The 15,054-nt window shown below is 34.9% G+C and overlaps 2 protein-coding genes across 3 annotated transcripts; one reads left to right on the top strand and one right to left on the bottom strand.

The window, feature by feature from the left end:
- Positions 1–240: 240 nt before the first annotated feature.
- Positions 241–8,435, top strand: LOC109175056 (putative pentatricopeptide repeat-containing protein At5g37570). Of its 2 annotated transcripts, XM_019324312.1 has the most exons (4): positions 241–2,137; positions 2,198–2,827; positions 7,797–7,888; positions 7,976–8,435. In XM_019324312.1, the coding sequence occupies exon 1, from the start codon at positions 453–455 to the stop codon at positions 2,097–2,099; it is 1,647 nt and encodes a 548-aa protein (XP_019179857.1). In that variant the 5' UTR covers positions 241–452; the 3' UTR covers positions 2,100–2,137; positions 2,198–2,827; positions 7,797–7,888; positions 7,976–8,435. The 2 variants fall into 2 exon arrangements, with proteins under 2 accessions (XP_019179857.1, XP_019179856.1); XM_019324311.1 differs by having other exon boundaries at positions 241–2,827.
- Positions 8,436–9,542: 1,107 nt separating this feature from the next.
- LOC109175044 lies at positions 9,543–9,935 on the bottom strand. Its single transcript, XM_019324301.1, has one exon. It carries the CDS (start codon positions 9,933–9,935, stop codon positions 9,543–9,545), a length of 393 nt encoding a protein of 130 aa, XP_019179846.1.
- Between the last annotated feature and the right edge of the window lie 5,119 nt (positions 9,936–15,054).

Genomic DNA, 15,054 nt, shown 5'->3' with positions numbered 1-15,054 from the left:
AATGATTTTAGTGTATGAATAGAATTTGGTGTAAATGGGTTAGAGATAAAATAAAATTTGGTGTAAATTTGATGTAAATAAGTTGGAGATGAAAAATTTTGGTATAACCATGTAAGAATATGTTAAGAATATATATATATATATATATATATATATATATATATATATATATATATATTTTTTTTTTTTTTAATGTAAAATTTGGTGCAAAATTTGATGTTTTGAATGGGAGATCACCTCACAAATCACAAAGAGTAAGATTTAGGAAGTGGCAAAGTATAGCCCTATAATCTTTCTCTTGTGTATAATCACTTTGACAACCACAACGTCTGATTTATTGCTTCTTGGAATGGAATGGAATGGAAATTGATATAGTGATATAGATGGGAAAAGTTTTCTGATTTTATTCTGCGGCATTTGACTAATATTTCGTCCCACAGCCGCTGTCGTCGATGTCCGTCCCTGCCATTTGCGCCGCCTCTTCACAGATTCTCAATCTGCTTAGGGCCTGCACAAACATCCACAACCTCAAACAAGTCCACACCCATATAATCTGCAAAGGCTTAGAACAAGACCACATCATCATAACTCAGTTCATCTCTCACTGCAACTCCTTCTCCTCCAGCGTCGCCTATGCCACCAGAGTCTTTGAGCGCGTTCTTCACCCCAACATCTACCTCTGGAACTCGCTCATCAAAGGGTACTCTGAACATTCATCTCTTGCCCAGTCCTTGTCACTTTTCAACCAAATGAAAAAATGTTTAGACGTGATTCCGGATGGATATACATTCACTTCGCTTATCAAGGCGTGTTCAAATGTGCTGGCTTTGAGAGATGGGCAGGCTGTTCATGGGTTGGTAGTCAGGTATGGGACCGATAATAATGTGTTTGTTGGTTCGACATTGATTGATTTTTACGGCAAGTGTAAAGAAATTGAGTGTGCGCGTAAGTTGTTTGATGAAATGCCTGTGAAAAATGAAGTGTCTTGGACTGCTATTATTGTTGGGTATGTGAATATTGGTGACTTTTTGGAAGCTCAGAAACTGTTTAATGAAATGCCCAAGAAAAATCTAGTGTCATGGAATGTGATGATTAGTGCATTTGTGAAGTTTGGGGATCTGAATACTGCCAAGAGACTGTTTGATGGAATGCCAGAAAGGAATGTGGTTTCTTTTACGACTATGATTGATGGATTTGCAAAGGTTGGTGACATGGTGTCTGCAAGGTTTTTGTTTGATCAGTCTTCCGAAAGGGATATAGTTTCCTGGTCTGCTATGATATCGGGGTATGCTCAGAATGGACAACCTGATGAGGCTGTGAAATTGTTCTTTGAAATGATGTCTTTACATTGTAGACCAGATAAATTTGTTATGGTCAGTTTGATGTCTGCTTGCTCCCAAATAGGATGTTTGGATCTGGCCAGACGGGTGGATTCTTACATTAAGCAAAGCTCATTTGATCTCCACCAACCTCATGTTGCTGCTGCTCTTGTAGATATGAATGCAAAATGTGGAAATATGGACAGAGCAATGACTTTGTTTGAGGAGATACCTAAGCGTGATGTAATTTTGTATTGTTCATTGATGCAAGCACTTTCTGTTCATGGCCGTGGTGAAGAGGCTGTTGGGCTGTTCGATAGGATGCTAGGTGAAGGGTTAGTTCCTGATGGTGTAGCCTTCACTGTGATTTTGACAGCATGTAGCCGTGGAGGACTTGTTGAAGAGGGTTTTCGTTTTTTTGACTCTATGATAAAGGAATACTCTCTAAAGCCTTCTCCTGACCATTATGCATGCATGGTTGACCTTCTTGGACGGTCAGGAAAGCTCAAAGCTGCTTATAACCTAATTAGAGCAATGCCCATAGAGACCTATGCTGGAGCTTGGGGTGCACTTCTTGGGGCTTGTAAGCTACATTCTGATATTGAATTAGGTGAGGAGATAGCGCGCAAGCTTTTTGAACTTGAGCCTCTCAATGCGGGAAATTATGTGCTCTTGTCAGACATCTATGCTGCATCAGATAGGTGGTTAGATGTTTCATATTTGAGGGATAAAATGTGTGAGAGGGGTATTCGGAAGATACCTGGTCGCAGTTGGGTATAGGTATAGACATGGATTGGCCCTATAACCTCTGTTGCTATTTCTAGAATGGACTTGGTACAGTATTCTATTCAAGTCATTGCTAGGAAGTTTTAGTTTATAGATTGTGAGCAATGAAATATTGAAATTGTTTTACAAAATGTGGAAAGCAAATGACCTTCTCAATGGGGTACTTCATTTTGGTAAAATTTTATAAGAGAAGAAACACGATGTGCATGGTAATCAGTAACCACTGTGTTTCCATAGTGATGACAATTATTGGCTACCATGCTACTTCCACATTCAAGATGCTGCATGTTAAGGTAATTGGTCATGCACCCTATCGACATGGTGATTTTTTTATTTTTCTTTTTATTTTTAAATTTAAATCAAACAAGTTTTAAACTAAGAATATATTTGAGAAAATACAGTGTTGCAAAAATCGCGGCCAGGCGGTCTAGGCGCCCCGGCCGAACCGTCCCAAACCTGTTTTTTTTTTTTTTTTTTGGGTTATTCGCCAAAATGACGTCGAATATCCCAAAAAAAAAAAAAAATTAAATCGCGATTTCTGACCCTGAAGCCAAACCAGTCGAAACCCTTCCTAGTCGAGTCACACACCCTCACAGCCTCACCCTCCGCCTCCGCCAGCCAACGCTCGCACCTCTGCCGCCCGGTCCCTCCGCCGCGACGCCGCCCAGTCCCTCCACATCCGGCCTCCGCTAGCCAACGCTCACAGAGTCATAGACTCACAGGTATGTAGTTTTCTGTTTTCATTTTTCACTTTTCAATTTCTGACTTTCAATTTCTCATATTCTATTTTAGTATTTTTCTTTGTTTTGATATTTTTTTCTTAAATCTTAATTTCTGTTCTATTTAGTATTTTCTGATTTTGGTTCAATATTAAATATTCTGTTTTTTAATTTTTTTTATTCTGTTTTTGATATATGTGGATATGTCTATATGAAATGTGAATTTGTGAATACGTAATTTCTTATATCATTATTCATTATATTGTAAAATACTAAAATGTGATTATGCATTAATAATTAGGTATGGCCGTATGGGAATTTGAAAATTTATATTAATTATTAAGTATTAACTTATGGGAAAATTGCATCTTCAGTCCGTGAGTTATAACCAAGTTCCTGAGTTATAACCAAGTTTCGACTCAGTCCCTAAGTTATGGCCGTTTTCGAGTTTAGTCCCTCAGTTATGAGCAAAGTGGCGAGTTTGGTCCCTAGCGTTAATATTCTGTCTACAGCTAACGGAAAACTTAAAAACAATTTAATAATAGAGGGGTAAAATATGAATTTCAAATTATAATCATCTTTTTATGTTGAAACTCGTTGCGCAAAAGTCATTCTTTTCTTCTTATATCTACAATTGAAGGTCTTTTTCTTCCCCAAGCTCTGAAATCTCCCACTTCCGTTAGATATAAGAAGAAAATAATGACAGTTGTGCAATGGGTTTCAACATAAGAAGGGGATTATAATGTGAAATTCCTATTTTAACCCTTTATTATTAAATTATTTTTAAGTTTTCCGTTAGCTGCAGACAAAATATTAACGCTAGGGACCAAACTTGCCACTTTGCTCATAACTGAGGGACTAAACTCGGATACTGCCATAACTTAGGGACTGAGTCGGAACTTGGTTATAACTCAGGGACTAAAGATGCAATTTTCCCTTAACTTATTAAGTGTTAATAATAATTAGGTATGGCAAGTGATGATAATAATATTTTTCTCAAACACCAATTCAAACTCAAAGTCGGTGTTGGATCTTCTCAACCATCTACAACTACAATAAAAAGAAAGTCCAATGATATAAGTTGGGACTATGGGGTAATTAATGATCCTACTAAGTCAATGGACAAGATTAAATGTTTATTGTGCAAGAAAGTAATGTCTGGTGGATTTTATCGGATCAAAGAACATATTGCTGGCATTCAAGGGAATGTTAGCAAATGCCTCATAGCTTCAAAGGAAGATCAATTAAAATGTAGAGATGCTCTCATGATGGCAAAGAACAAAAAGAAGAACAAGAGAGCTGAAAAAAGTTAATATAAGAGCGGAGGTAAACATTGATTCGCATGAGAGTTTGAGTAATACAACTTCAAATACTATTGATGTTGATGAGTTGCAAGACTTGCAACAGTTTGGACATTTGAAGCCACCTCGTCCAATTGGCCCTATGGATAAGTTTGCAAACCAAATCAATCCTAAAAGTTCTTTGAGTTCAGGAAAGGGCAAGGCGCAACAGCGGATAATTGAGGCATTTGACAAGGAGAGGGTTAACCGAGTGAAAGAGTACATATGCTGATGGGCTTATGAATCAACTATTCCATTTCATGTTATTGAGAAAGATAGCTTCAAGTTGATGATTGAAGTTGTTGGTCAATTCGGTCCGGGAGCGCATGCACCAAATAGATATGAATTGAGTGAAACATATTTGAAAAAAGAGGTTGATCGAGTCCGAGACAGTTTGAAGGTGCATGAAGCGAAGTGGAGGCGGCTCAATTACGACCGATGCATGGACAGATAGGAAGAGAAGAAGCATCATGAACTTGTGTGTCAATTCAAGTTTGGGCACTGTTTTTTTTTATCTTCTAAAGAATGTTTAAGTAAGGCAGACACAATTCAGTTTATATTTGAATATGTGGAGCAGGGCATTCAACAAGTTAGAGAGGAAAATGTTGTTCAAATTGTCCAGATAATGCCGCGAACAACATGGGAGTTGCTAAATTGTTGAAGGAGAAGAGGCCACAGATATTTTGGACTTGTTTTGCAACTCATTGCTTGATCAAGAACTTTTTTAAACCGTGGTAAACCTGCAAGGCATTCAAGTATGAACAATTTAAAGATTTAAAGTTATAGATTAAAGAATAAAGATTGAAAGATACCTGAAATGCTTTCAAGCTTTAAATTAATGGAATGAGTTGCACAACAAGTCCAAAATATCTGTGGCCTCTTCTCCTTCAACAATTTAGCAGCTCCCATGTTGTTCGCGGCATTATCTGTGACAATTTGAACAACATTCTCCTCTCTAACTTGTTGAATGCCCTGCTCCACATATTCAAATATAAATTGACTTGTGTGTGCCTCACTTGAACATTCTTTAGAAGATAAAAAAACAGTGCCCAAACTTGAATTGACACACAAGTTCATGATGCTTCTTCTCTTCCTATCGGTCATAATTGAGCAGCCATTTAGTTTCCACTCCACTTCATGTACCTTCAAACTGTCTTGGACTCGATCAACCTTTTTTTTTTTTCAAATATGTTTCACTCAATTCATATCTATTTGGTGCATGCGCTCCCGGACCGAATTGACCAATAGCTTCAATCATCAACTTGAAGCTATCTTTCTCAATAACATGAAATGGAATAGCTGATTCATAAGCCCATATGCATATGTACTCTTTCACTCGGTTAACCCTCTCCTTGTCAAATGCCTCAATTATCCGCTGTTGCGCCTTACCCTTTCCTGAACTCAAAGAACTTTCAGGATTGATTTGGTTTGCAAACTTATCCATAGGGCCAATTGGACGTGGCTTCAAATGTCCAAACTGTTGCAACTCATCAACATCAATAGTATTTGAAGTTTTATTACTCAAACTCTCATGCGAATCAATGTTTATTAGGCCAGCTGCCACTAGATTTGTCATTGCATATTTGATGTTGCAAAGCATTTATCATGTGAGGCAACCATTGGAAGCTATGTTCACTTCTAAAAAGTGGACAAAGAGTAATTATGCAAGCAAAGCTAATGTGAGAGAAGTTAGAAAAATAATTATGAAGGATAACAACTTTTGACCAAGTTTGATTTATGCTATCAAGACTACAAAACCTTTGGTTGAAGTGTTGAGGGAGAAAAAGAGTCTGTTATGGGTTTTCTTTATAATGCTATGGATAAAGCCAAAGAAAAGATAGCAAAGAACTTGGGTGGAAAAGAAAAAGATTACAAGGAAATATGAGATATTATTGACGAAAAATGAGATTTTCAGATGCACCGACATTTGCATGCAGCTCCCTACTATCTAAATCCCTGTTGTCATTGTTCTCCTGATTTTTCTACCCATCCAGAAATCAAGCTTGGGTTATTCAATTGTTTAGACAAGCTCATACCCAATAGAGATGAAATAGAGAAAGCTGATATACAATGTTGTGCTTTCCACAGCCGAAAGGGATATTTTGGGTTGGTTCAAGTTAAAAACACAATCTACAAATATACTCCTGGTAAATTAAAGTTTGAATTCTTACTTAAATAGTTAAATATGAGTGTTGCTTAATTATAGTAGATTCAAATACTTAATGTTATTATTATTTTTAGTTGAATGGTGGATCAATATGGAGATAGCACTCCCGAGTTTCAAAAGTTTGCAGTTAAAATGCTAGGCCTCACTTGTTCTTCATTTGGATGCGAGCGCAATTGGAGTACATTCAATCAAGTACACACCAAAAGAAGAAACCGCTTGACCACTATGAGAATGAATGCTTTGGTTTATATTTTGTACAACAAAGAGTTGAATGATAGGCAGTTGAAGTCTTCTTAGGAAATGATGAAAAGAGCTTGTTCATTGATGAGTTGCCATCAGATGATGAATGACTTGTGGTGAAAATGATGAAGATGCTCCCAATATAAGTGTGGATTACCTTGATGTTTTTGAGGGGGAGCCATCACAAGCACCTCAATCTTAGCCAATTGAATGCTCAAGCAAAAACTCCAAGAAGACTAGTGCAAAAGGGTCAAGTAGGGGAAAATGAAAATGGAGACTAATTAATGAAGATGAAGAATGGGAAGATAGTGGAAATGAGGATGATGAGGCTATAGACTACAATGATTCTTTAGATGAAGTTTCATTGTGATTTATGATGTGTTTGTTTGTTTATTACTTTAATCTTGGATTGTTATGTGTTTGTTTGCTTTAGACTTGTATTATATTTGATGTTTCGTGGTGTGTTTCTTTAATCTTATATTTTGGAAAATTTTATTAATAATATTTACAGTTTAGTAATATATTCTGAGACTAAAAATTGAGGCTTACGCCTTGCCTCGACATTACAAAACGCTTCAAGACACGCCTTCGCCTTTTAAAACCTTGTATGAGAGGGATCATGATTTTAGTATGCACTTTGAAAAATATTATGGAGTAATAAACTAAGAATGAACATAGAAGTGTTTGTTTATTACTTTAATCTTGGATTGTTATGTGTTTGTTTGCTTTAGACTTGTATTATATTTGATGTTTCGTGGTGTGTTTCTTTAATCTTATATTTTGGAGAATTTTATTAATAATATTTACAGTTTAGTAATATATTCTGAGACTAAAAATTGAGGCTTACGCCTTGCCTCGACATTACAAAACGCTTCAAGACACGCCTTCGCCTTTTAAAACCTTGTATGAGAGGGATCATGATTTTAGTATGCACTTTGAAAAATATTATGGAGTAATAAACTAAGAATGAACATAGAAGTGTGAAATAATCCCCCACATTAACTACACTGACCATGATGGGGGAAAAGGAACTGTTTTGTGTCTTGTTCTCTTCTCTAACAAGCTTAGTTTATAGTCTGCTATAAATTGCTTGTAGAAGTGAGTTTAAGTCGGTTCTTGGATATCTTTGTGATAATAAAGCTTTTACACAATTGGAAGTGAATTCTCCATTTAACTTTTACAAAAGTCTTCTTGCTTTCTGATTTATTTCTTGTTACCTCTGCAGGGGCAATTAAGAAGGATATTTGCTGATATGACCAATTGTATTCTCTAGGACAGCATTCATAAAGCTACATCACATTAAAATATTAAGCAATTGTAACTTTCTCTACCTCATCTATTGGTGCATGTGAACTATTGGTGCTTCTTTTTGTACACAGCACATATCTAATATTGTATATACAGGAGAAAGGCAAGCCAACATTAAATACTGCAGACGAGTAGAAAAATGGTTCAATCATTGCTTTGGAAGTCACAAAAATGTACAAGGTTAAATATTGGGGCCTGCAGCACTGAAGACACAGAGCTTTGGGTAGCCTTGATTCTTGAAGGATATGTACCTCTTCACCTCTTGGGATTTGGGTTTGCATAATGCCATTGTTGGATGTGACTCTAGTGAATTGGCCAAGTGGTTAGTTAATGAACAAAATGCTCGTGGCGCCCACCTTGTGTAAGCGGCTAATGGTTCAGGATTAGGGTGTTCGGATAATGTACGTCTTTAAGGAACAAAATAGAGTCGTTGATTTCTTGGTTGCAAATTGCTTTGTCACGATTGGGGTTTGAGAACTTTGGTGGACCTTGTGTAAGAGTAAGATAAACACCTTGCTACATTACACAAGTTATTTAACTTGTTATCCATATGCAATTTAAAGAAGAATATATGTGCTGCCTTAATCACTGAAGACTAAAATGAAAATACTGATGTCCACAGAATAGCTAACACAAAGTTCCAGTATTCAATTCTGTTGCCCATGTTCCAGCATGGAAGAGATCCACAAGAAAGCCATCACAATCATATTATCCATCAACATCAACAAATGATTTCGGAACACTACATATCTTGGTCCAGAAGGGCAATAGGTTGCAATGGAAGAACATAGTAGTCCATAAAATGGAATATAGAGTTCATGCAACCCCAAGCAGCAGCTATGTAGTAATTAGCAAAATGATTAACTGTAGGCACACTTGAAAACAGAAAATACTGCAATTTTCCACTTTGGTAGACAACCAGAATTCCATTCTAATCTAAAACCCCTTATGAAGATCTCAACAAACTCTTGAGAAGATTCAAATATATATATATATATATATATATATATATATATATATATATATATATATAGGTCAGATTCAGGTGAGAACCATTGCTTGGGTGTGAACCTGTGAACTCCTATGCAGCGTTGAGATGTGAGATTCGACGGCCAAGATCTGAGGAGTGGTGCATTGGGTGCAGTTGCACACCCAACCCACTCAAGCCCTTTTCAAACCAGAAAATGTTCAATTCCTAGGTGAAAGCATACATAAAACTGACCTTTAGGAGTGCCTGATGGCAAGAACTCCATTACTGCTATTAGTTACACAAACTCTCCCAAGGAAGATAAAACATTTTGTCTTTTACTTTGTTAATATTTATTTATTATTGTAGGTTTGGGTTTGTAGCCCAGATAGAATTGAATGGAAATCCTGATGATAGAATGAAATATCTTTCTGCATAAAGATAGATTTTGGTTTTACAAATCACAATGCAACACATTAAAAGAAAGAGCCTCTAATTACAGTAGAAATTTTGAATTATGTATAATGATCTTCTTGAATGTAGAAGGTCATTCAACAATTAAGATAAAAGCATCAGAGTCTGAAGGTGTAAATTACAATGAATAGAAGAGACATATACATATATGAATTAAAGCTGTAAGTCTAACCTCTCATGTGTTTGTGGAAAATCAATAAATCCGAGAAGCCAAAGAAAGAATCAAAGGTACCCAAATAGCACGAAAATCCCAAGTAAAATGAGCCAAATAATGTGAACCAGCAACAGAGCTTGACCCGACACCGGACCCGATCCACCATTCCCCACATCGCAAAACCCTAACTTGTCCACCTTCACGCCGTTGCAATGCGCATCGGCACAACCGCACCAGTAGGTCACGCCATCGACGCCGCAAACCGGGTCGGGCCGGAAACACTTGATTGGGCAGGAAGCCGGGGGATCCAGCATGGCGCAGACGTCACCGTCGTCCTGATCCGACGGCAATCGGAGCGGGTTGTTGCTCGACTCTGCCAACACGGATGTGGACAAACAGAAAACGGCGATGAGAAGGGCGAAGACGAGGAGAGATAACGGAGGTTTCGATGACGAAATCATGGCGGATTTTGGCGAGCTTGAAGCGGAGCTCGCCCCCCTTTGCTGTCGATCCCCAAAATTATTGTACTGAGAAACCGTAAAAATCCTGTGAAATTATCAAACCCTAAGACGAGTTTTGAGAATTTGGGGGATTTGTGAGGATGAAAGAAAGGTATTTCGAGGAAGGACAGCGGTATACTAAGTATTCCTTTCTGGTTTGACACTTTCTAGGCTTGGGGCTTATATCTCAATCGCTTTACAGTTGTCCCAACGGCTTCAACTGCAACACCAACTTTGACAAATTTGAAGTGAGAGAAATTTTTCCGTCAACTATTACTTCGTAAAATTTTTAAATTTTGTATCACTTTCACTTATTGACTATTAATATTTTTAAATTAGGTGTATAACTATTCAATTTATATCACATTTAGTCTTACCGTTAAATTTTTCGCTCAATTTTTTAGGCAATTCATTAGTGACAAACTTATTTATTTAATTTTTAAATTAAAAATCTTTAAAAAAAAAAAAAAACGATGGCCACCCTACCCCTCCTCATTCATCTCTGTTGGGGATGAAGGAAGAAGGGGGTGGGATGGCCGGTATTATCTTTCTCCCCCTTCTTCCTTTGTCTCTGTCGGAGAACCCCATCCACTTCTTGCCGGAGACGAAGGAGGAGGGTGGGGGTGGCCGTCATTTATTTTATTTTATTTTGTTTTGTTTTGTTTTTATTTTTAAGTTTTTTAATTTAAAAATTATAAAAAGTAAATAAATTAGTCAGACACCGATGACTTGGTCGGAAATTTGGTCAGAAAATTTAATGACAGGACCAAATGTGATACACGTTGAGTATTCATGCACCTAATTTGAAAATGTTAATAGTCATGGACCAAATGTAATACAAATTGAATAGCTATGCACCTAATTTGAAAATTTTAATAGTCAAAGACTAAAATTGATACATGTATTATAGTCAAGTGACTAAAAATGATATTTTCTCGTCAAAGAACTTAGGTGATCATTTTGCCGGGCTAATCCTAAGTCCACAGGACCCCGTCTTTAGAGTTATTGTGGAGGTAAATCACGAGTCGTGCAATTAGTCCACCGATCAAATCATAGTCTTCATGTGCGCACAAAGAATCTAATTCAAACCGCCTCCAATTATGACCTTTAAGTAGGACGACGAACCAACTATTCTATGTCATGGATTATTATTATTATTATTATTATTATTATTATTATTAAAGTGTGGGATCCATCTGGGAGCTTAGAATAACCTAATGTGTCAAAAAATAAATAAATATACTTGTATACAACTCATTTCTAAGTACACCAAGACAGCATAATTGTATATTTGTATCTAAGTTCATCCATCCAATCATAAGCTATATTTTTTATTTTCATTTTTTAAAATTTAATGTCATTATTAGTCTCTATACTCATGTGAAATTTTCAATTTAGTTTTTATACTATAAAATTGGGCCAATTTAGTCCATTATTATTAACAATTGAACAATTAGCTAGGTAATTAAAATTGTTAATATTGTTTGTTAAATTGTTAGGTATACTTACCAATCGTTATGCTGTGCATCCGTATGCACAATGCATGGTGCATACAGATGCAAAACGACGTCGTTTTGACGTTTAACTTTAAAAAGAAAAAAATCAGAATTGCATAACTACACATCCATAATTATAACTATACATACAGAATTACATAACTACACATCCATAATTTCATAACTATAAATCCAGAATTGCATAACACACATCTATAACTTCATAACTATACATCCATAACTTCATAACTATAAAATCCAAAATTGCATAACTACACCATGCATAATTACACATCCATAATTTCATACCTATAAATCCAGAATTGCATACCTACACATCCATAATTTCATAACTAAAAATTCAGAATGAATGAACTAAAATATGAACAACATAATGTTGTTGTTCGGAATCGAAATTGATTTTTTTTTTAAAAGTAGAACGCGCATTTTGATACAAAACGACATCGTTTTTGCATCCGTATGCATATGGTGCATAATTTGCCGTATACTTACGTGGTTAGAAGACGTAACAATTGACTAAATGACATGGTTAACAAGGAAGATCCTTATTATCCCCTCATTTTCAAGTCATTTATTAATTATCTTAGATAGACATATCACATTATTCCATTTTTCTAAAGGAAATATTGTTCTAAGATCACTTGAACTTGTTCATAACTATAAGATGAGATCTTGTAAAAATAGTGTCTAATGTGAAAAATAAGAATAAATTACATTTGCCAAGACCTTGTGGTCTAATGGCATCTGAGTTGGACTCCCATATGGGAGGTTGTGAGTTCAAGCCTCAATGGAGGCGTAGGTAGTAGCATTCAAAAAAAAAAAGAATAAATTACATTTATATACTAAAATATTGGACGGATGAGATCTATATTTAAATGAAAACTGGAGTGATAATTTTGTAAATATGTATGACTATCTTATGACCTTTTAATTTAGTATAACTAGTACATGAATTTAAATGCTAAATATTTTTTTCAATCCATAAAAATTCTTGACATTCTATTAAATTTGACATCTTATCTCCCCCTAATGCCATGAAATAATCTTCATAAAGTATACAGTCAACGTACCTAATTATATATTGATCCTCTATTATAAGTTTTAGGTATTTAACAATAGACGGGGGCTTATAACCAACATATATACCTAGTTTTCTTTGATAGCCCCTAGAGATATTCTACAATGCTGATATAGGAATATAGATTTCACATTGATAATAAAACACAGATGAAAAATGCTTAGTCTACACATACTATGTGTAAGGTGAAATAATCAAGATATGCAGTAGGTCGAATTTAGATAATAAAAAAAAAAAACATCAATATCTGTGTGTAAGACTAAATGTCCCCAAAAAACGAAAAATAGGCAATTTGAGAATTTCCATTCACACATGGTTCATAAAATTCTCAATTGTAGAAGGAACCAACTAATTGACATATGAATAATATGATGTCCAACAAAAAATAAACATCTGTCACATTATGTTCTATCGAAGATGACTCACTAACTTCTGTCATAATTTATACGAAGTAATAATCTAGGTCTTTAAAACAAATTTTAAAGAAAGGCATCACAACATAACAAGCATAACAAATACTAGAAATATGATTCACTACTTTTGATTTCTCAAGCAAATAATATTTAGAACAATCATATCATATATCACGTGTGAAATAATTATAAAATTAACATTTTGATATATAAAGCGGCATAGCACTAATGATAAAAGCTTGAAACTTCATTCATGACATGAGTCACCCAAAGTGAAGTGATCATCACTCAAAAACTTAGAGAGTGTATCCCCATCGAAACTAAAAGTCTTTAATGCATCTTTCAAAAACAATAAAATTAAAAAGTAGAAAAAAATTGAAAAGAAATTGTGATTATATATAAAAAGAAAAAAAAAACTCAACATGAAAATTACAGCATATTGCACAACATCTAATTTCACATATTTAAAAATAAAATGTACTTAATGTTGCAAATTATAAGTTGGTGGGGACAAAAAAAATATTGTGTATCCTGTCATGCATATGCCAACTCATAAAGTTGGAGATGATATTGCATTGCAACCAGAACTGCTCGAAAAAGGCATTTTCTCATAGGAAAAAGTGAATTGTTAATTGACGGAATAATGATCTTAGTGTTAATTGTTTAGTATGGTATAAATAATTTTGAAATTGTGTTACAACTCACAAGTTCATCCTTTCACCTTGAAAAATTAAGGATTAAAATTATTATTTCATAATTGGTGACTACAATGACAATATGCTGATTGAACAATTAGTGATGGGTAAAAATGATGGTTGTTTAAATAAAATGTAACATTAAAAAAAAAAAAAAAAAAAAAAAAAAAAAAAAAAAACAAACAAAAAAAAAATTTGAAGACCCAAATTGGACAAGATAATGATAATAAATTAGGGAATAATAATAAAAATAAGGCAAAAACTTGTGTAAGACCGTCTCACAAATTCTTGTTTGTGTGACGTATCGGGTTAAGATGAAAATGTAATACTTATACTGAAAAATATAATATTAACCTAGAATAAAGTGTTTCTTACTTATAACGGGAAGTGTAATTGAAGAAAAATGTAATACATGCACTTTCTCAAAAGTATTACATTTTCTCTTATAAGTAACAAACACTCTATTCCTGATGGCAATTTATATCGTGGACCAGAGTCCACATAGTATAGCATTGTGGACCCTGGATCAAAACGGCGTTATTTAATGTTTAAGCTTTAACAGATTTCGTAACTTTCCGTTTCTCATGTTTCAACACAAATTTTAATTTATTTTAGGTACAAAATCCTTACGCTTAATGTACAGGATTGCATAACATGATGTACAGAAACGCATAACACGAAATATACATACACATGTTTTCTATTTTACTTATTCTAAAATCTGATTTATGTAAATAATTTATGTCCTATAGACACATAATTTCATAATACAAGACATAAATTCGTAAAATAAGACACACAATATGTTTTGTGTTATACACTTAATGTACATAATTGCATAACATGATGGACAGAAACGCATAACACGATATACATACATATGCTTTAAAAAAAACACTTCTATAATGCGAACTGAACAACAAACGATCGACGTTAAAATTAAAATTCAGAACGACGTCGTATAGAATCAAGATCCACAGTATAATTGAGTGTGGGGGCCGTTAGGGTTGGGAATTAGTATAATTGAGTGTGGGGGCCGTTAGGGTTGGGAATTCAACTTTTTGGGAGAAGATCCACAGTATAATGATTGATTCCTGATTAGTATTATATTTTTTGGTATAAATATAACATTTTCAACTGGACTGACGCGTCTCACTGAAAATTACCTCTAAAAATAATGGATTACAGGGTAGACTTTGGAAGCATGCACATTGTTGGTCATGAAAATGATACAAGGAAACAAGAGAGGATCAGAAAATGAGCTGTAAAATGATGATTAATGCTGGGCGCGGCCGGCCTAATATAAGCTTCCCCCACGTACAACAAACAACAAATGAGGCATCCCATAAAGTTCTTCCATTCCTCCGCATCATCAGC

Source organism: Ipomoea nil, unplaced genomic scaffold, assembly GCF_001879475.1.
Source record: "Ipomoea nil cultivar Tokyo-kokei standard unplaced genomic scaffold, Asagao_1.1 scaffold0681, whole genome shotgun sequence".
NCBI classification, from domain to species: Eukaryota; Viridiplantae; Streptophyta; class Magnoliopsida; order Solanales; family Convolvulaceae; genus Ipomoea; species Ipomoea nil.
The sequence above is the reverse complement of the archived record's forward strand: the minus strand, read 5'-3'. Positions and strand labels throughout refer to the sequence as shown.

Excerpts from the sequence above, each read along its gene's own strand:
- LOC109175056 (XM_019324312.1), top strand. The coding sequence starts at position 453 with ATGTCCGTCCCTGCCATTTGCGCCGCCTCTTCACAGATTCTCAATCTG.
- LOC109175044 (XM_019324301.1), bottom strand. The coding sequence starts at position 9,935 with ATGATTTCGTCATCGAAACCTCCGTTATCTCTCCTCGTCTTCGCCCTT.